The 23,406-nt window shown below is 43.2% G+C and overlaps 1 protein-coding gene across 4 annotated transcripts; it reads left to right on the top strand.

Annotated features, from left to right (window-relative positions):
- Nucleotides 1-587: 587 nt before the first annotated feature.
- Nucleotides 588-20,773, top strand: LOC139406291 (small nuclear RNA activating complex, polypeptide 5). Of its 4 annotated transcripts, none has more exons than XM_071148751.1 (4): nucleotides 588-601; nucleotides 5,304-5,423; nucleotides 17,611-17,688; nucleotides 17,772-20,771. In XM_071148751.1, the coding sequence occupies exons 2-4, from the start codon at nucleotides 5,334-5,336 to the stop codon at nucleotides 17,955-17,957; spliced, it is 354 nt and encodes a 117-aa protein (XP_071004852.1). In that variant the 5' UTR covers nucleotides 588-601; nucleotides 5,304-5,333; the 3' UTR covers nucleotides 17,958-20,771. The 4 variants fall into 4 exon arrangements, with proteins under 4 accessions (XP_071004852.1, XP_071004849.1, XP_071004850.1 ...); XM_071148748.1 differs by lacking the exon at nucleotides 588-601 and adding an exon at nucleotides 3,038-3,140 and having other exon boundaries at nucleotides 17,772-20,773; XM_071148749.1 differs by lacking the exon at nucleotides 588-601 and adding an exon at nucleotides 3,081-3,306.
- The last annotated feature ends 2,633 nt before the right edge of the window (nucleotides 20,774-23,406 follow it).

Here is a 23,406-nt window from a genome sequence, read left to right as displayed (position 1 = left end):
GAGGTCCTGGATGGCAGGGAGCTTGGCCCCAGTGATGTACTGGGTCGTACGCACTACCCTCTGTAGCTCCTTCCTCTGACACCGCCTGGTATAGAGGTCCTGGATGGCAGGGAGCTTGGCCCCAGTGATGTACTGGGCTATACGCACTACCCTCTGTAGCACCTTGCAGTCGGAGACTGAGCAGTTGCCATACCAAGCGGTAGGGCTAGGCAATATGGCAAATAAATCATCACGATATATATATTTTTTGTCATTCGATAACGATGATTATCACAATATTAATCATATGCTTCAGACTAAAGAATGCCTAATGCCTGAACCAATCACTAGGGGGCGGCAGGTAGCCTAGTGGTTAGAGCGTTGGGTCAGTAACCAGCAGGTAGCCTAGTGGTTAGAGCGTTGGTTCAGTAACCAGCAGCCCAGCAATCTCCAGATAACAAGGTGAACAAAATTAGGGCACGAGTTGCCTTCCAGAGAGACATCAGAGATTGTAACATTCTCTGTTTCACGGAAACATGTCTCACTCGGGATGTGTTGTCAGAGTTGGTACAGCCACCTGGTTTCTTCACGCATCGCGCTGACAGAAACAAACATCTCTCTGGTAAGAAGGTGGGTGGAGGTGTATGCCTTATGATTAACAACTCACACCGCAAAAAACACTACATTAATTACTATAGAATATACACTAGTTATTTAATACAGTAGTATTTATAGTATAGTTAACTGTAAATACTACAGTATAATACAGTGTACTACAGTAAATACACTAAAACACTATAGTGAATACAGTAGTATTTATAGTATAGTTAACTGTAAATACTACAGTATAATACAGTGTACTACGGTAAATACACTAAAACACTATAGTGAATACAGTAGTATTTATAGTATAGTTAACTGTAAATACTACAGTATAATACAGTGTACTACAGTAAATACACTAAAACACTATAGTGAATGCAATAGTATTTATAGTATAGTTAACTGTAAATACTACAGTATAATACAGTGTACTACAGTAAATACACTAAAACACTATAGTGAATACAGTAGTATTTATAGTATAGTTAACTGTAAATACTACAGTATAATACAGTGTACTACGGTAAATACACTAAAACACTATAGTGAATACAGTAGTATTTATAGTATAGTTAACTGTAAATACTACAGTATAATACAGTGTACTACGGTAAATACACTAAAACACTATAGTGAATACAGTAGTATTTATAGTATAGTTAACTGTAAATACTACAGTATAATACAGTGTACTACGGTAAATACACTAAAACACTATAGTGAATACAGTAGTATTTATAGTATAGTTAACTGTAAATACTACAGTATAATACAGTGTACTACGGTAAATACACTAAAACACAATAGTGAATACAGTAGTATTTATAGTATAGTTAACTGTAAATACTACAGTATAATACAGTGTACTACGGTAAATACACTAAAACACTATAGTGAATACAGTAGTATTTATAGTATAGTTAACTGTAAATACTACAGTATAATACAGTGTACTACAGTAAATACACTAAAACACTATAGTGAATACAGTAGTATTTATAGTATAGTTAACTGTAAATACTACAGTATAATACAGTGTACTACGGTAAATACACTAAAACACTATAGTGAATACAGTAGTATTTATAGTATAGTTAACTGTAAATACTACAGTATAATACAGTGTACTACAGTAAATACACTAAAACACTATAGTGAATGCAATAGTATTTATAGTATAGTTAACTGTAAATACTACAGTATAATACAGTGTACTACAGTAAATACACTAAAACACTATAGTGAATACAGTAGTATTTATAGTATAGTTAACTGTAAATACTACAGTATAATACAGTGTACTACGGTAAATACACTAAAACACTATAGTGAATACAGTAGTATTTATAGTATAGTTAACTGTAAATACTACAGTATAATACAGTGTACTACGGTAAATACACTAAAACACTATAGTAAATACAGTAGTATTTATAGTATAGTTAACTGTAAATACTACAGTATAATACAGTGTACTACGGTAAATACACTAAAACACTATAGTGAATACAGTAGTATTTATAGTATAGTTAACTGTAAATACTACAGTATAATACAGTGTACTACGGTAAATACACTAAAACACTATAGTGAATACAGTAGTATTTATAGTATAGTTAACTGTAAATACTACAGTATAATACAGTGTACTACGGTAAATACACTAAAACACTATAGTGAATGCAATAGTATTTATAGTATAGTTAACTGTAAATACTACAGTATAATACAGTGTACTACAGTAAATACACTAAAACACTATAGTGAATACAGTAGTATTTATAGTATAGTTAACTGTAAATACTACAGTATAATACAGTGTACTACGGTAAATACACTAAAACACTATAGTGAATACAGTAGTATTTATAGTATAGTTAACTGTAAATACTACAGTATAATACAGTGTACTACAGTAAATACACTAAAACACAATAGTGAATACAGTAGTATTTATAGTATAGTTAACTGTAAATACTACAGTATAATACAGTGTACTACGGTAAATACACTAAAACACTATAGTGAATACAGTAGTATTTATAGCATTATATGTTTTAATGTGGGCATGAGGTCAGAAAATGGGCCCTTTTTAGCTCACAGATTCACCCTATATTAGGAGACATTTTATACTGGTACGGAGACAGAGACAGGGAAAGTGGCCTAAGAGATGACCAACAGCATACAGGCCAGCTGAAAACCAGTTCCTGAAAGTTTACAACTAGTTGGCTACATAAGTAGGACTGAGGTCCAAAAATGAACTACCTTTTTGGGGTAACATCAGAGATAATCTAATGTTGATCATTTTATAACATTATGAATCATTTGATTAAAAACCGACTTTGTCATCATCATCATCATGTCCAATCAGCCGACCGAACCGGAAGATCCCGTGTGTGTAATGTTGTAGGAGACCACAACACGGCGCTAAAGGGTCACATCAAACTGCTGAGATGTGGGCGGAAAGTGAACCCGGAAATGTGCGGAAGGAAAACCACGTGAATGAACAACGGAGGCTACAACAACATAACGAGTAGCATTTGATCATCAGCGCTATGGTAAACTAGACTGTTATAACGCTGTTGATGTGTCATTCAAATATGACATGAGTTTATTAGCTGGCTAGTTATCCATCAATGTGCACGTTGCTGGCCTGCAAGTGGCCTTGTATTTTCTGCAAAGAGGAGATACACAAACGAACCATTTTTTTTTTTGTGTGTGAAGGTTTGTGAAATATATAGAAAGCTAATTGTGGATGATTTGACAAAGCTGAGGTTGTTGTTGGTAGTATATTAGCTAACTATCTTAATAAGACAACGTTAAATGATGTTGACATATTATTTTTTCCTGATTGAATTTGCTGCAGAGGGGGTGTAATGTTAACATGGTCTAGCTATAATGTTGTATAAACGTTGACAAATGGGAACGTAAAAGCAAATTTAGACTGTCTCTCGACAGCTTTAGGCAGCATCCTCCCTCGACGGAGTAAATGGGGAAACCGAGGCTTTCTGAAGTGAAGGCTTCGACGCTTCCCCCCAAATTGTGCCGGAAGACAATTAATTTAATCAGATCTTAATGATCTGTTTATAATGCACATTTAGTGACAGAGGTGAATCCGTTTTCATTATAACACCGTGGTACAGCGGTAAGTTACAATACCAGATTTGCATCATGCTTCTCATTTTTGTCTTCCAAGTTGATTATTTGTACAAAAAAAATGAATCTATGGCATTATTTGGGATGCTGAAGACAGACCGGTATACTAAATAAAAACTAATTATTTGAACAACCGTGCAAAAGAGGAGGAAAAAAAATACATCACAATAGTGTGCAATATAGTGTGCTCAAGACCCTGAATGTTCCCTCCTCTACCTGCTAAACGAGCTACCGGTCAGGATAACGTGTTTCGGTCAAATCTAAGCAGGACGGTGGCCAGCAGAGGTCGGAAATCAGTGGCGTTTTGCGACACCCGGTTTGAAAAACCACGTGATCAAACGACGCTTGGGACGTCATTCGTGACGTCCTTCTGATAAAGTGATAGTCAGTTAAGACCAAATTCTTATTTACAATGACGGCCTGTCAAAAAAGGCCTCCTGCCGGGACGGGGGCTAGGATTACAAATTTACATTTTTTAAATAAAAATATAGGACCAAATATACATCACGACAAGAGAGACAACAACACTACATAAAGAGAGACCTAAGATAACAACACAACATGACAACACAGCACGGTAGCAACACAACATGGTAGCAGCACAAAGCATGGCACAACTGTCAGTAAGAGTGTCCATGATTGAGATATCGGCACACTGCTTTAAAGTTGGTTGCTTACTGATTTCAACGCATGTCTCAGCTCCGGTATGAAACGTGTATATCACTACTACAGAGTGATTTGTAATGTTTTGACGAAGGGTTAGCTTATCTAACGTTACTGTGACTAGATGCAGCACATCCCTGATCAATTCAAACCCTAACAGCTAATGCTATCTTCTGTACTCAACCAACCAGGAAGTTCATGATCATGACTGAATGTGGGGGAGCCAATTAGCTCTAGTTTAGGCCCCTGTAATATGGATGGAGTTGAGTTTACTAAGCTAGGTAGACAATCGCTACACTAAGTTTGCTAAAGCCTACATATGTTGTTTTATTTAACTAGGCAAGTCAGTTAACACATTCTTATTTACAATGAGGGCCTTCCCCCGGGCCTGGACGACGCTGGGACCATTGTGCGCCGCCCTATGGGACGGCCGGTTGTGATACAGCCTGGAATCAAACCAGGGTCTGTAGTGACGCCTCTAGCACTGAGATGCGGTGCCTTAGACCGCTGCGCCACTCGGGAGCCCTATTATAGTGAGTTTACTAATATAGCCTGACTATAGCCTGCTGTATTTGCCTGTCTGAACCCACACGACACCATGACAAGTCCACTACAAGAGCTGAAGAAGGAAGATACATACTAATGCAACTGGTGTGAAACGGCTAGCTAGTGCGCTAGTTGCATTTCAAACGGTGACATCACTCGCTCTGAGACCTTGAAGTAGTTGTTTCCCTTGCTCTGCCAAATGCTGTAGCTTTTTTGAGGAGCCAGAGGTAACGATGCTTCGAGGGTAACGTTGTTGTTGTTGTTGTTGTTCAAAGGGAACTCTGGTTCAAGCCCAGGTTGGGGGCGAGGAGAGTGACGGAAGCAACACTGTTACACTAATACTGTATGTCTCTCAGTATTTAGGAATGGTCTAACCACCAGACACCATGTTGAGTCGTCTACAGGAGCTGAAGAAGGAGGAGGAGACTCTCCTGAAGATTAAAGTTATGCTGCAGGACCAACTCAACAGACTCAAGGTACAGCTACCTTCTATTTTACCTCACCTATGTAAATAAGTATGGCATCCTTCCCTCCTCCTCCAAGTATTTATTATATTTGTGTTTATTATGGATCCCCATTAGTTCCTGTTACCAAGGCAGCAGCTACTCTTCCTGGGGTTTATTATGGATCCCCATTAGTTCCTGTTACCAAGGCAGCAGCTACTCTTCCTGGGGTTTATTATGGATCCCCATTAGTCCCTGTTACCAAGGCAGCAGCTACTCTTCCTGGGGTTTATTATGGATCCCCATTAGTTCCTGTCAAGGCAGCAGCTACTCTTCCTGGGGTTTATTATGGATCCCCATTAGTCCCTGTTACCAAGGCAGCAGCTACTCTTCCTGGGGTTTATTATGGATCCCCATTAGTCCCTGTTACCAAGGCAGCAGCTACTCTTCCTGGGGTTTATTATGGATCCCCATTAGTCCCTGTTACCAAGGCAGCAGCTACTCTTCCTGGGGTTTATTATGGATCCCCATTAGTCCCTGTTACCAAGGCAGCAGCTACTCTTCCTGGGGTTTATTATGGATCCCCATTAGTCCCTGTTACCAAGGCAGCAGCTACTCTTCCTGGGGTTTATTATGGATCCCCATTAGTCCCTGTTACCAAGGCAGCAGCTACTCTTCCTGGGGTTTATTATGGATCCCCATTAGTCCCTGTTACCAAGGCAGCAGCTACTCTTCCTGGGGTTTATTATGGATCCCCATTAGTCCCTGTTACCAAGGCAGCAGCTACTCTTCCTGGGGTTTATTATGGATCCACATTAGTTCCTGTCAAGGCAGCAGCTACTCTTCCTGGGGTTTATTATGGATCCCCATTAGTCCCTGTTACCAAGGCAGCAGCTACTCTTCCTGTGGTTTATTATGGATCCCCATTAGTCCATGTTACCAAGGCAGCAGCTACTCTTCCAGGGGTTTATTATGGATCCCCATTAGTTCCTGCCAAGGCAGCAGCTACTCTTCCTGGGGTTTATTATGAATCCCCATTAGTCCCTGTTACCAAGGCAGCAGCTACTCTTCCTGGGGTTTATTATGGATCCCCATTAGTCCCTGTTACCAAGGCAGCAGCTACTCTTCCTGGGGTTTATTATGGATCCCCATTAGTCCCTGTTACCAAGGCAGCAGCTACTCTTCCTGGGGTTTATTATGGATCCCCATTAGTCCCTGTTACCAAGGCAGCAGCTACTCTTCCTGGGGTTTATTATGGATCCCCATTAGTCCCTGTTACCAAGGCAGCAGCTACTCTTCCTGGGGTTTATTATGGATCCCCATTAGTCCCTGTTACCAAGGCAGCAGCTACTCTTCCTGGGGTTTATTATGGATCCCCATTAGTTCCTGCCAAGGCAGCAGCTACTCTTCCTGGGGTTTATTATGGATCCCCATTAGTCCCTGTTACCAAGGCAGCAGCTACTCTTCCTGGGGTTTATTATGGATCCCCATTAGTTTCTGTTGCCAAGGCAGCAGCTACTCTTCCTGGGGTTTATTTTGGATCCCCTTTAGTTCCTGCCAAGGCAGCAGCTACTCTTCCTGGGGTCCAGCAACATTAATGCAGTTCTATAGAATTCTAAATATTACATTTCATGACACATATTTACAACACATTGTGTGTTTTCCCTCAGGGCACTACTACCACATACACTACATGGCCAAAAGTATGTAGACACCTGCTCGTCGAACATCTCATTACAAAATCATGAGCATTAATATTGGAGTTGGCCGTCACTCTTCTGGGAAGGCTTTCCACTAGATGTTGGAACATTGCTGCTATAGCAGCCTCCACTCTTCTGGGAAGGCTTGTCACTAGATGTAATAACATTGCTGCTATAACAGCCTCCACTCTTCTGGGAAGGCTTTCCACTAGATGTAGGAACATTGCTGCTATAACAGCCTCCACTCTTCTGGTAAGGCTTTCCACTAGATGTTGGAACATTGCTGCTATAACAGCCTCCACTCTTCTGGGAAGGCTTTCCACTAGATGTTGGAATATTGCTGCGGAGACTTGCTTCCATTCAGCCACAAGAGCATTAGTGAGGTCGGGTACTGATGTTGGGCGGTTAGCCCTGGCTCGCAGTCGGCGTTCCAATTCGGTGTTCGATGAGGTTGAGTTCAGGGCACTGTGCAGGCCAGTCAAGTTCTTCCACACAGATCTCAACAAACCATTTCTGTAGGGACCTGGCTTTGTGCACGGGGGCATTGTCATGCTGAAACAGGACAGGGCCTTCCACAAACTTTTGCCAAAAAGTTGGAAGCACAGAATTGTCTAGAATGTCATTGTATGCTGTAGCGTTAATATTCCCTTTTACTGGAACTAAGGGGCCCGAAACATGAAAAACAGCCCCAGACCATTATTCCTCCTCCACCAAACTTTACAGTTGGCACTATGCATTGGGGCAGGTAGCGTTCTCCTGGCATCCGCCAACCCCAGATTAGTTCGTCGGACTGCCAGGTGGTGAAGCGCGATTCATCACTCCAGAGAATGCGTTTTCACTGCTCCAGAGTCCAATGGCGGCGAGCTTTACACCACTCCAGCCGACACTTGGCATTGCGCATGGTGATCTTAGGTTTATGTGCGGCTGCTCGGCCATGGAAACCCATTTCATGAAGCTCCCAGCGAACAGTTCTTGTGCTGACGTTGCTTCCAGAGGCAGTTTGGAACTCGGTTGTGAGTGTTGCAACCAAGGACAGACGCTGCGCTCTTCAGCACTCGGCCGTCCATTTCTGTGAGCTTGTGTGGCCTACCACTTTGCGGCTGAGCCATTGTTGCGCCTAGACGTTTCCACTTTACAATAACCGGGGAAGCTCTGGCAGGGCAGACATTTGACGAAGTGACTTAATGGGAAAATGGCATCCTACGACAGTGCCATGTTAAAAGTCACTTAGCTCTTCAGTAAGGCCAATGTTTGTCTATGGAGATGTCATGGCTGTGTGCTAAATTTTATACACCAGTCAGCAACGGGTGTGGCTAAAATAGCAGAATCCACTAATTTGAAGGGGTGTCCACATACTTTTGGTGTATTTAGGACTTATTCCTTGCCACCCACTCTGAAACTAACTGCAGCTCGTTGTTGAGTGTTGCAGTCATTTCAGTCGCTGTAGAAGCTGACGTGTATAGTGTTGAGTCAGCCACACACATAGACACACTGGCTTTACTCAAAGCAGCTCAAAGCAACAAAACAGCTCCCACAATCTTTTTAATCGTCAATTTTTTCTCAGCCAATCATCAGTCATTTGTGTAACTGCTGTGCTTGTTGAATGTCCTTCCCTATCAGCATGCTGAAAGTCATTGTTGTCCATTTGTTTACTGTAAAATGACATTGTATCTGGTCAGACACCATTTTTTCCCCCAAAAAAGTTTACTAAGGGTTGGTAACAGGCTGATTGTTTGTCTATTTGAGCCAGTAAAGGGTGCTTACTTTTACTTCCCCCCCCCCCCCAGGCCTGAGGGAACACACTTTGTAGGAGGCTTAGATTGAAGATGTGGCAAATAGGAGTGACAATACCGTCCGCTATTATCCTCGGTAATTTTCAATCCAAGTTGTCAGACCCCAGTGGCTTGTCATTGTTCATAGACACTTTTTTTTTTTTTTACTCTTCCACACTAATTTTACGGAATTCAAAATTACAATGCTTGCCTTTATAATTTGGTCCGATATACTTGGATGTGTAGTGTCGGCCTTTGTTGCTGGATGGCATGTCATCCCTAAGTTTGCTAATCTTGCCGATGCCATTAAAGTAGTTGGCAATATCAGTGGGTTTTGTGATGAATGAGCCATCTGATTCAGTGAATGAATGAGCCATCTGATTCAGTGAATGAATGAGCCATCTGATTCAGTGAATGATGGAGCCATCTGATTCAGTGAATGATGGAGCCATCTGATTCAGTGAATGATGGAGCCATCTGATTCAGTGAATGATGGAGCCATCTGATTCAGTGAATGATGGAGCCATCTGATTCAGTGAATGATGGAGCCATCTGATTCAGTGAATGATGGAGCCATCTGATTCAGTGAATGATGGAGCCATCTGATTCAGTGAATGATGGAGCCATCTGATTCAGTGAATGATGGAGCCATCTGATTCAGTGAATGATGGAGCCATCTGATTCAGTGAATGATGGAGCCATCTGATTCAGTGAATGATGGAGCCATCTGATTCAGTGAATGATGGAGCCATCTGATTCAGTGAATGATGGAGCCATCTGATTCAGTGAATGATGGAGCCATCTGATTCAGTGAATGATGGAGCCATCTGATTCAGTGAATGATGGAGCCATCTGATTCAGTGAATGATAGAGCCATCTGATTCAGTGAATGATGGAGCGAGTTTTCATTTTTGCCCAAAATGTCATTTTAGGTGCTCCGAAGCTTTTTACTATCATTCTTTATATAATTTATCTTTGTTTCATAGAATAGTTTATTCTTCTTTTTATTTAGTTTAGTCACGTGATTTCTCATTTTGCAGTACGTCCAAAAGGCAGCCAGACTTACACGTCGGAAAGTATTCAGACCCCTTTGCTTTCTGCACATTTTGTTACTTTATTCAATAAAACATGGTTTTAGACATTTTTGCATATTTATAAAAAATAAAAAAAAACTGAAATGCCTTAATTAAGTATTCAGACCCTTTGATATGAGACTCGAAATTGAGCTCCGGTGCATCCTGTTTTCATTGATCATCCTTGAGATGTTTCTACAACTTGATTGGAGTCCACCTGTGGTAAATTCCACAGTTTACAGGGAATGTCAAAGCAAAAACCAAGCCATGATGTCTAAGGTTTTGTCCATAGAGAGTCAGGTTTGTGTCGAGGCACAGAGCTGGGGAAGGGTACCAAAAAATGTCTGCAGCATTGAAGGTCCCCAAGAACACAGTGGCCTCCATCATTCTTAAATTGAAAAAAGTTTGGAATCAAAGACTCTTCCTAGAGCTGTCCGCCCGGCCGAACTGAGCAATCGAGGGAGGTGACCAAGAACCCGATGGTCACTCTGACAGAGCTCCAGAGTTCCTCTGTGGAGGTGGGAGAACCTTCCAGAAGGACAACCATCTCTGCAGCACTCCACCAATCAGGACTTTATGGTAGAGTGGCCAGACGGAAGCCACTCCTCAGTAAAAGGCCCTTACAGCCCGCACCTCAGACCGGGCTGTGAAACAAGATTCTCTGGTCTGATCCAACCAAGATTGAAATATTTGGCCTGAATGCCAGGTGTCACTTCTGGAGGAAACCTGTCACCATCCCTACGGTGAAGCATTGTAGTGGAAGTATCATGCTGTGGGGATGTTTTTCAGCGGCAGGGACTGGGAGACTAGTCAGGATCGAGAGAAAGATGAACGGAGCAAAGTACAGAGAGATCCTTGATGAAAACCTGCTCCAGAGCACCCAGGTCCTCAGACTGGGGTGAAGGTTCACCTTCCAACAAGAAAATTAACCTAAGCACACAGCCAAGGCAACGCAGGAGTAGCTTCGGGACAAGTCTCTGAATGTCCTTGAGAAGCCCAGCCAGTGCACTGATTTTAACACGATCGAACATCTCTGGAGAGACATGAAAATAGCTGTGCAGCGACGCTCCCCATCCAACCTGACAGAGCTTGAGAGGATCTGCAGAGAATGAGAGAAACGCCCCAAATACAGGTAAGAGTCATACCCAAGAAAAACTTGAGGCTGTAATTGCTGCCAAAGGTGCCGAGTAAAGGGTCTGAATACTTATGTAAATGTCTCTGTACTTTGCTCCATTCATGTAAATGTAATAGATTTTATATATATATATTAGCATAAATGTCTAAAATCCTGTTTTTGCTTTGTCATTATGGGATTGATGAGGGGGAAAACAATTTAATCAGTGTTAGAATAAGGCTGTGACCTTTTTTAATAAAATGTGGAAACAGTCAAGGGGTCCCAGAGTCAAGTTTATTATTTGCCTTTCCCTTTTTTTCTTTGCCCCATGGAGTCGCCATTTTTCAATTCCTCATCAATCCACAGGGGATTTAACAGTTTTTACAGTCATGTTCTTAATGGGTACCTGCTTATTAGTAACTGGGATGAGCAAGTTCATAAATGTGTCAAGTGCAGCGTCTGGTTGCTCCTCATTACACACGACAGACCAGCAGCGTCTGGTTGCTCCTCATTACACACCACAGACCAACAGCGTCTGGTTGCTCCTCATTACACACCACAGACCAGCAGCGTCTGGTTGCTCCTCATTACACACCACAGACCAGCAGTGTCTGGTTGCTCCTCGTTACACACCACAGACCAGCAGCGTCTGGTTGCTCCTCATTACTCACCACAGACCAGCAGCGTCTGGTTGCTCCTCATTACACACCACAGACCAGCAGCGTCTGGTTGATCCTCATTACACACCACAGACCAGCAGCGTCTGGTTGCTCCTCATTACACACCACAGACCAGCAGCGTCTGGTTGCTCCTCATTACACACCACATACCAACAGCGTCTGATTGCTCCTCATTACACACCACAGACCAGCAGCGTCTGGTTGCTCCTCATTACACACCACAGACCAGCAGCGTCTGGTTGCTCCTCATTACACACCACAGACCAGCAGCATCTGGTTGCTCCTCATTACACACCACAGACCAGCAGCGTCTGGTTGCTCCTCATTACACACCACAGACCAGCAGCGTCTGGTTGCTCCTCATTACACACCACAGACCAGCAGCGTCTGGTTGCTCCTCATTACACACCACAGACCAGCAGCGTCTGGTTGCTCCTCATTACTCACCACAGACCAGCAGCGTTTGGTTGCTCCTCATTACACACCACAGACCAGCAGCGTCTGGTTGCTCCTCATTACACACCACAGACCAGCAGCGTCTGGTTGCTCCTCATTACACACCACAGACCAACAGCGTCTGGTTGCTCCTCATTACACACCACAGACCAGCAGCGTCTGGTTGCTCCTCATTACACACCGCAGACCAGCAGCGTCTGGTTGCTCCTCATTACACCACAGACCAGCAGCGTCTGGTTGCTCCTCATTACACACCACAGACCAGCAGCGTCTGGTTGCTCCTCATTACACACCACAGACCAGCAGTGTCTGGTTGCTCCTCATTACAAACTACAGACCAGCAGCGTCTGGTTGCTCCTCATTACAAACTACAGACCAATAAATATTATTTACATCATCAACATATGAATCACTACAAAACGTATTGTATGACCTCTTATACACTATATTAGGCCCAGCCTGACCTCTTATACACTATATTAGGCCCAGCCTGTCCTCTTATACACTATATTAGGCCCAGCCTGACCTCTTATACACTATATTAGGCCCAGCCTGACCTCTTATACACTATATTAGGCCCAGCCTGTCCTCATACACTATATTAGGCCCAGCCTGTCCTCTTATACACTATATTAGGCCCAGCCTGTCCTCTTATACACTATATTAGGCCCAGCCTGTCCTCTTATACACTATATTAGGCCCAGCCTGACCTCTTATACACTATATTAGGCCCAGCCTGTCCTCTTATACACTATATTAGGCCCAGCCTGTCCTCTTATACACTATATTAGGCCCAGCCTGTCCTCTTATACACTATATTAGGCCCAGCCTGTCCTCTTATACACTATATTAGGCCCAGCCTGTCCTCTTATACACTATATTAGGCCCAGCCTGTCCTCTTATACACTATATTAGGCCCAGCCTGTCCTCTTATACACTATATTAGGCCCAGCCTGTCCTCTTATACACTATATTAGGCCCAGCCTGTCCTCTTATACACTATATTAGGCCCAGCCTGTCCTCTTATACACTATATTAGGCCCAGCCTGACCTCTTATACACTATATTAGGCCCAGCCTGTCCTCTTATACACTATATTAGGCCCAGCCTGTCCTCTTATACACTATATTAGGCCCAGCCTGACCTCTTATACACTATATTAGGCCCAGCCTGACCTCTTATACACTATATTAGGCCCAGTCTGACCTCTTATACACTATATTAGGCCCAGCCTGTCCTCTTATACACTATATTAGGCCCAGCCTGTCCTCTTATACACTATATTAGGCCCAGCCTGTCCTCTTATACACTATATTAGGCCCAGCCTGTCCTCTTATACACTATATTAGGCCCAGCCTGACCTCTTATACACTATATCAGGCCCAGCCTGACCTCTTATACACTATATTAGGCCCAGCCTGTCCTCTTATACACTATATTAGGCCCAGCCTTTGTAACTGTGGTTTTCCTAGATATGGCTACTATATTGTCATCACTACATCCTATGGATTTGGATGCTGCTTTCAAGCTCATTTCTGCAGCATTAGTAAAGATTTGATTAATTCATGTTGATGATTTAATTCCTGTGCTGTTTTAACTACCCTGGTAGGTTGACTGATAACCTGAACCAGGTTGTTTGTAACGACCCTGGTAGGTTGACTGATAACCTGAACCAGGTTGTTTCTAACTACCCTGGTAGGTTGACTGATAACCTGAACCAGGTTGTTTCTAACTACCCTGGTAGGTTGACTGATAACCTGAACCAGGTTGTTTCTAACTACCCTGGTAGGTTGACTGATAACCTGAACCAGGTTGTTTCTAACTACCCTGGTAGGTTGACTGATAACCTGAACCAGGTTGTTTCTAACTACCCTGGTAGGTTGACTGATAACCTGAACCAGGTTGTTTCTAACTACCCTGGTAGGTTGACTGATAACCTGAACCAGGTTGTTTCTAACTACCCTGGTAGGTTGACTGATAACCTGAACCAGGTTGTTTATAACTACCCTGGTAGGTTGACTGATAACCTGAACCAGGTTGTTTATAACTACCCTGGTAGGTTGACTGATAACCTGAACCAGGTTGTTTATAACTACCCTGGTAGGTTGACTGATAACCTGAACCAGGTTGTTTATAACTACCCTGGTAGGTTGACTGATAACCTGAACCAGGTTGTTTCTAACTACCCTGGTAGGTTGACTGATAACCTGAACCAGGTTGTTTCTAACTACCCTGGTAGGTTGACTGATAACCTGAACCAGGTTGTTTCTAACTACCCTGGTAGGTTGACTGATAACCTGAACCAGGTTGTTTCTAACTACCCTGGTAGGTTGACTGATAACCTGAACCAGGTTGTTTCTAACTACCCTGGTAGGTTGACTGATAACCTGAACCAGGTTGTTTCTAACTACCCTGGTAGGTTGACTGATAACCTGAACCAGGTTGTTTCTAACTACCCTGGTAGGTTGACTGATAACCTGAACCAGGTTGTTTCTAACTACCCTGGTAGGTTGACTGATAACCTGAACCAGGTTGTTTCTAACTACCCTGGTAGGTTGACTGATAACCTGAACCAGGTTGTTTCTAACTACCCTGGTAGGTTGACTGATAACCTGAACCAGGTTGTTTCTAACTACCCTGGTAGGTTGACTGATAACCTGAACCAGGTTGTTTCTAACTACCCTGGTAGGTTGACTGATAACCTGAACCAGGTTGTTTCTAACTACCCTGGTAGGTTGACTGATAACCTGAACCAGGTTGTTTCTAACTACCCTGGTAGGTTGACTGATAACCTGAACCAGGTTGTTTCTAACTACCCTGGTAGGTTGACTGATAACCTGAACCAGGTTGTTTCTAACTACCCTGGTAGGTTGACTGATAACCTGAACCAGGTTGTTTCTAACTACCCTGGTAGGTTGACTGATAACCTGAACCAGGTTGTTTCTAACTACCCTGGTAGGTTGACTGATAACCTGAACCAGGTTGTTTCTAACTACCCTGGTAGGTTGACTGATAACCTGAACCAGGTTGTTTCTAACTACCCTGGTAGGTTGACTGATAACCTGAACCAGGTTGTTTCTAACTACCCTGGTAGGTTGACTGATAACCTGAACCAGGTTGTTTCTAACTACCCTGGTAGGTTGACTGATAACCTGAACCAGGTTGTTTCTAACTACCCTGGTAGGTTGACTGATAACCTGAACCAGGTTGTTTATAACTACCCTGGTAGGTTGACTGATAACCTGAACCAGGTTGTTTGTATCTACCCTGGTAGGTTGACTGATAACCTGAACCAGGTTGTTTCTAACTACCCTGGTAGGTTGACTGATAACCTGAACCAGGTTGTTTCTAACTACCCTGGTAGGTTTGACTGATAACCTGAACCAGGTTGTTTCTAACTACCCTGGTAGGTTGACTGATAACCTGAACCAGGTTGTTTCTAACTACCCTGGTAGGTTGACTGATAACCTGAACCAGGTTGTTTCTAACTACCCTGGTAGGTTGACTGATAACCTGAACCAGGTTGTTTCTAACTACCCTGGTAGGTTGACTGATAACCTGAACCAGGTTGTTTCTAACTACCCTGGTAGGTTGACTGATAACCTGAACCAGGTTGTTTCTAACTACCCTGGTAGGTTGACTGATAACCTGAACCAGGTTGTTTCTAACTACCCTGGTAGGTTGACTGATAACCTGAACCAGGTTGTTTATAACTACCCTGGTAGGTTGACTGATAACCTGAACCAGGTTGTTTATAACTACCCTGGTAGGTTGACTGATAACCTGAACCAGGTTGTTTGTATCTACCCTGGTAGGTTGACTGATAACCTGAACCAGGTTGTTTCTAACTACCCTGGTAGGTTGACTGATAACCTGAACCAGGTTGTTTGTATCTACCCTGGTAGGTTGACTGATAATCTGAACCAGGTTGTTTCTAACTACCCTGGTAGGTTGACTGATAACCTGAACCAGGTTCCAGGCACTAGTTAGTTACTGGTTACAGTTTGAAGGTTTTTCTTGAGTGGGCAGGTCCTTGAGTAATCACTGATCTGACAAGGCTGGATAGATGAAATCAGGGGTCCCACTTCATGGCTGGATAGATGAAATCAGGGGTCCCACTTCATGGCTGGATAGATGAAATCAGGGGTCCCACTTCATGGCTGGATAGATGAAATCAGGGGTCCCACTTCATGGCTGGATAGATGAAATCAGGGGTCCCACTTCATGGCTGGATAGATGAAATCAGGGGTCCCACTTCATGGCTGGATAGATGAGATCAGGGGTCCCACTTCATGGCTGGATAGATGAAATCAGGGGTCCCACTTCATGGCTGGATAGATGAAATCAGGGGTCCCACTTCATGGCTGGATAGATGAAATCAGGGGTCCCACTTCATGGCTGGATAGATTAAATCAGGGGTCCCACTTCATGGCTGGATAGATGAAATCAGGGGTCCCACTTCATGGCTGGATAGATGAAATCAGGGGTCCCACTTCATGGCTGGATAGATGAAATCAGGGGTCCCACTTCATGGCTGAATAGGTGAGATCTTTCAAATCAAATTGTATTAGTCAATGCGTCTGGGTAGCCATTTGATTAGATGTTCAGGAGTCTTATGGCTTGGGGGGTAGATGTTGTTTAGAAGACTCTTGGACCTAGACTTGGCGCTCCGGTACCACTTGCCGTGCGGTAGCAGAGAGAACAGTCTGACTAGGGTGTCTAGAGTCTTTGACCATTTTTCGAGCCTTCCTCTGACACCACCTGGTGTAGAGGTCCTGGGTGGCAGGAAGTTTGGCCCCAGTGATGTACTTGGCTGTTCGCACTACCCTCTGTAGAGCCTTGCGGTCGGAGGCCGAGCAGTTGCCATACCAGGCAGTGATGCAACCAGGTGCGATGGTGCAGCTGTAGAACCTTTTGAGGATCTGGGGACCCTATGCCAAATCTTTTGAGTTTCCTGAGGGGGAATAGGTTTTGTCGTACCCTCTTCACGACTGTCTTGGTGTGTTTGGACCATGTTAGTTTGTTGGTGATGTGGACACCAAGGAACTTGAAGCTCTCAACCTGCTCCACTACAGCCCTGTCGATGAGAATGGGGGCGTGCTCGGCCCTCTTTTTTCCCCCCCTGTAGTCCACAATCATCTCCTTTTGTCTTGATCTATTAGGCGGGACCTTTCTGTTTTTCACCTATCAGACCATGTTAGTTCAGAAGGATGCTTGTCAACCCTTTTCAAACAGGGCCACCTAGCCTGAAATCCAGAACCTAATATTCCACTTCACGTACTCTGTCATGCTCAACATGTTTAGCATGTCAAGGAGTGGAATGATAACTCGGGGTACCGGTACCTTATGTTAATACCCTCCTGAGTAATGATGGGTAATGCCATATATGTCATCATTTTTATGTCTGTCATTTTTATTTTAATAGTTTGAAGAAGGGGCCCTAAAGTCCATCATCAACGCTCAGACAGACGAAGGTCCTTCACAACCTGCCAGTCCTCCTGAGGTACTGCACACACGTCTCTCACACACACACACACCTCCCTCACCCCCCCGTTATCTAATAACCTCACCTCCTGTTCCCTGCAGGTTCCTCTGAACCTGGATGACGAAGCAGTGATCAACCAGACCAAACTGCTGCTGAGTGGTCCTGTAGACTACCACATAGAGGAGGAAGAGGAGGAGGAAGATGAGGAGGAGGACGAAGACGACGACGACAACAATGAGCTTGAAGCAGTGCCTGAGGAAGACGAGGAGGACGACGATTATTACTGAGTGGACCTGTCCCAAATAGCCCCCTGTTCCCAATGTAGTGCACTGGGCTTGAGCAGGGACCTGGACAAATGTAGTGCACTACATAGGTAATAGGATGTAATTTGGGACGTTGCCAGTGTATTGACCTCCTAAAGAGATGTGTGTGTATATAATATTACAGACTGTTTTTTTGTTTTGCATCCTGTACTTCTGAAGTTATTTATTATTATTATTATTATTATTAGTTAAACTACTAACTTACAGTGGGTAAATAAAATGTAGCCTGGGTGCTAGACAGTCTCCTTCTGTTCTTGTCAACTCCTTACTGAAATGTCATGTTTGGCTTGACAATGACAGCAGTAGAGTTGGCTAGAGTACAAACAATTCTGAGAACAGGCTTATTGTCATTCCATAATGACAGCAGTAGAGTTGGCTAGAGTACAAACAATTCTGAGAACAGGCTTATTGTCATTCCATAATGACAGCAGTAGAGTTGGCTAGAGTACAAACAGATCTGGGACCAGGCTTATTGTCATTCCATAATGACAGCAGTAGAGTTGGCTAGAGCACAAACAGATCTGGGACCAGGCTTATTGTCATTCCATAATGACAGCAGTAGAGTTGGCTAGAGCACAAACAGATCTGGGACCAGGCTTATTGTCATTCCATAATGACAGCAGTAGAGTTGGCTAGAGCACAAACAGTTCTGGGACCAGGCTTATTGTCATTCCATAATGACAGCAGTAGAGTTGGCTAGAGCACAAACAGTTCTGGGACCAGGCTTATTGTCATTCCATAATGACAGCAGTAGAGTTGGCTAGAGCACAAACAGATCTGGGACCAGGCTTATTGTCATTCCATAATGACAGCAGTAGAGTTGGCTAGAGCACAAACAGGTCTAGGACCAGGCTTATTGTCATTCCATAACGACAGCAGTAGAGTTGGCTAGAGCACAAACAGGTCTGGGACCAGGCTAGATGTAAATGTATTGATTTACAGTAAGAACATGAACAGGAATGAACTGTGTTCTCCCTCACATTAATTAATAAGGTCTGGGCTACTGAAAGATCTGTTGGTGCTGTATAGCCACTGTTATCATGTTATACATAATATTGTAGCGATCCTTGCTAATATGAGCCACGTTACAATTCCCGCCAAGTGGGTTAACCCTGTTGGCACGACACATGGAGGGGTTGTTCTATCAGGCTCAGCGACCCAGGTTCGCTTCCCTGTCTGGGACCAGGCTGTCTGACCTGTCCCAAATGGCCCCCTGTTCCCAATGTAGTGCACTGGGCTTGAGCAGGGACCTGGACAAATGTAGTGCACTAAAACCATAGAGTTGTTGTTCCCTACCCGGTTCTCGTTCAGTATCTCTCACTGGTCCAGCAGTAATTGTAGTGTTCACTGTTCTACTGTTGATGTGTGTGTGTGTGTGTGTGTCTGTGTGTGTGTGTCTGTCTGTCTGTGTGTGTAGTGTGTAGTGTGTCTCTGGATGTTGAGGTATGAATCTAGTAGGGTGGTATTCAGAACATACCGTCTCGGTACCATACCGGGGAATACGGTATTACCGAATGTGTACACAAGAGGTACTATTTTTGTTGTTTAAAACTATTTTTGTTGTTTAAAACTATACTGAACCAAAATAATTAAAAAACGCAACATGCAACAAGTTCAAAGTTCATATTAAGAAAAATCAGTCAATTGAAAATAAATTCATTAGGCGCTAATCTATGGATTTCACATGATTGGGAATACAGATATGCATCTGTTGGTCACAGATACCTTCGAAGAAAATGGGATCTCGTTGCGGTATTTCTGTGCATTCAAATTCTCTAAAACGACGCGGCTCATGGTGGAGAAATTAACATTAAATTCTCTGTCAACAGCTCCGGTGGACGTTCCTGCAGTCAGTATGCCAATTGCACACTCTCTCAAAACGTGAAACACCTGTGGCATTTTAGAGTGGTCTTTTATTGTCCCCAACACAAGGTGCACCTATGTAACGATCACGTTGTTTAATTGGCTTCTTGATATGCCACACCTGTCAGGTGGATGGATTATTTTAGCAAAAGGAGAACTGCTCACGAACAGATTTAAACACATTTGTGCACAACATTTTAGAGAAAAGCTTTTTGTGTGTATGGAACATTTCTGTGATCTTTTATTTCAGCTCATGAAACATGGAACCAACACTTTACCTGTTGCGTTTGTATATTGTTGTTCAGTGTATCTAGGCAACAGGGTTCTTGATCCAGGAGGGGATTTAATGTCTCTGCTGTAACCCACGAAGCTTAATGTTGACATCTAGACATCTAGACACGGGCAAGTTAGCAAACCAAATGAAACAGCTGGAGCAGTGGCTTAGCATGCAGCCCCCCCCAGTTCCCCGCAACGACTGCAAATTATACCGTCGGTATTTCTAAATACCCCCTAGAATGTAGTCCAGAACCAGAGCAAACTTGGGTTCAACTACTTTCTTTCAAATAACTTCGTTGTGCTTGATTTGATCTCGTCTGTTGCAAATGGAACCAACAGAACATTCCAAAACGACAGCAACCTGACACTGCGTGCCGAGTCTAGCAAACGCTCAAATATGAGGTTTTCAAAATTCAAGAATTTGAACCCAGGTCCCGAGCCAGAGGAATCACGATCTCTCTATTTAATAACAGAGCATGAAACCATGTGTACGGCTGGGCCATATTGGATATAAGGAGACAGACAGACAGTACAGTGGAGATCAATACATTACTGTATCAACGATAACATGCAGACTGTGCAGTATGTTATGAGGGTTGAAATTAATGAGCACAAAATAAAAAAACATTGGCAAGATGGTAGATCTCTTACCGCTTTTCTACTTATAAACACATGTTGGCATAAATCAGTTCAAGTTTATACTTTTAATTTTGTAAACTAGTGTTTTATCTCTAAATTCTTTAGGGTGTTTTCACTGATTTCAGTCCTCTTTAAAGTGAACCCTGCGGTGAAACAAAATAACTCCGTTCTCTTTGTGTTCACTCTGCCTTTGCCTTTGAATGAGGACTCAACTCTTCTGCCCGTTCTCGTCCCCTGTTTTGTGGTCCGTGGCCTTTATGTTGCTATGTATAGAAAGGACATTCAGTCAATGTACTCTGGGTCTTTACAAAGTACAGGACAAGCCCTTCCATCAGTCCGGACTGCTAGATATTTTAATTTAAATTTAACCTTTATTTAACTAGGCAAGTCAGTTAATAACAAATTCTTATTTACAATGACGGACGATGCTGGGCCAATTGTGCTCCGTCCTATGGGACTCCCAATCACGGCCGGATGTGATACCGCTTAGATTTTAATAGCTAATAGATTACATTTAGTTAAAATATTAGATAAAATAATTGTAATCAGAGGATACTATTAACACGTAAATATTATTGATAACAGAATAAATAGAAGAAGAACCTCTGTAATTGAAAATTGTACCGTTAAAAGTAGGCTATTACCCCTATAAGAAATATAATTGATTTTGTACCCTACGTTGTATTCTCGCACTATTCAAACCCCACAATCAATAAACAGCGTATGAAGCTCTCTTAGCCTATCGATCACATATTGCAAAAAAAAAAAAAATCTCTACATCCTTGACAATCACTAATCAAATAAAATAAAAAACAGCACACGTTTTTTTTTCAGCGAACCTGGCGTGTAATCATTAGTCAAACAGTCATCTAAAACGAGAGCTTCTATTGGACAACTTCAGGTAAACTCCTCCCCGTTCCGTTCCCGTCTAAGAAACGTTTTGCAACAGAATTGTCATAATGAAAGTGCTGGAGTACAGAGCCAAAACAACAATAACAAAAATGTGTCACTGGCCCAATACTTTTGGAGTTTACTGAACTTTATATGGTATAAGCCATCTCACTCTGAGGTAAATCAAGGTTACACACCGCACAAATCATGTCATACAATACTGTACATTCCTAATTTAAGGACACCTATCCATAGATTTGGTCACCCACTCCATCCCTACTGATAACGCAGTGCCAACATTTTCCTCTGGTCCACCTCCACCCACCCACACATCCAACCAACCATTCAGCATTTTCTGAAAAGGGTAACAATGCACAGTGGATCACAACGAGGCCTGCTGTTTTCAGACTGCTACCGGACAACAAGGCCTGCTGTTTTCAGACTGCTACCGGACAACGAGGCCTGCTGTTTTCAGACTGCTACCGGACAACAAGGCCTGCTGATTTCAGACTGCTACCGGACAACGAGGCCTGCTGTTTTCAGACTGCTACCGGACAACGAGGCCTGCTGTTTTCAGCCTGCTACCGGACAACAAGGCCTGCTGTTTTCAGCCTGCTACCGGACAACGAGGCCTGCTGTTTTCAGACTGCTACCGGACAACAAGGCCTGCTGTTTTCAGCCTGCTACCGGACAACGAGGCCTGCTGTTTTCAGACTGCTACCGGACAACGAGGCCTGCTGTTTTCAGACTGCTACCAGACAACGAGGCCTGCTGTTTTCAGACTGCTACCGGACAACGAGGCCTGCTGTTTTCAGACTGCTACCAGACAACGAGGCCTGCTGTTTTCAGACTGCTACCAGACAACGAGGCCTGCTGTTTTCAGCCTGCTACCAGACAACAAGGTCTGCTGTTTTCAGCCTGCTACCAGACAACAAGGCCTGCTGTTTTCAGCCTGCTACCAGACAACGAGGCCTGCTGTTTTCAGCCTGCTACCAGACAACAAGGCCTGCTGTTTTCAGCCTGCTACCAGACAACAAGGCCTGCTGTTTTCCGCCTGCTACCAGACAACAAGGCCTGCTGTTTTCAGCCTGCTGCCAGACAACAAGGCCTGCTGTTTTCAGCCTGCTACCAGACAACAAGGCCTGCTGTTTTCAGCCTGCTACCAGACAACAAGGCCTGCTGTTTTCAGCCTGTTACCAGACAACAAGGCTTGCTGTTTTCAGCCTGCTACCAGACAAGGCCGAATATTTTCAGCCTGCACAGGTTCTGTACTGTAGAACCACACCAAACTGTGCTGTAGAACCACACCAAACTGTGCTATAGAACCACACCAAACTGTGCTGTAGAACCACACCAAACTGTGCTATAGAACCACACCAAACTCTGCTATAGAACCACACCAAACTGTGCTGTAGAACCACACCAGACTGTGCTGTAGAACCACACCAGACTGTACTGTAGAACCACACCAAACTGTGCTGTAGAACCACACCAAACTGTCACTACTGTAACTTTAAGGTATCATTTCACTACTGTAATTTAAGGAGAGAATCATTTCACTACTGTAAATTAAGGAGATAATCATTTCACTACTGTAAATTAAGGAGAGAATAATTTCACTACTGTAAATTAAGGAGAGAATCATTTCACTACTGTAAATTAAGGAGAGAATCATTTCACTACTGTAATTTAAGGAGAGAATAATTTCACTACTGTAAATTAAGGAGAGAATCATTTCACTACT

The sequence above is a fragment of the Oncorhynchus clarkii genome, chromosome 4, assembly GCF_045791955.1.
Source record: "Oncorhynchus clarkii lewisi isolate Uvic-CL-2024 chromosome 4, UVic_Ocla_1.0, whole genome shotgun sequence".
In the NCBI taxonomy this organism is placed as follows: Eukaryota; Metazoa; Chordata; class Actinopteri; order Salmoniformes; family Salmonidae; genus Oncorhynchus; species Oncorhynchus clarkii.
This window is presented reverse-complemented; position numbering and strand designations above follow the sequence as displayed.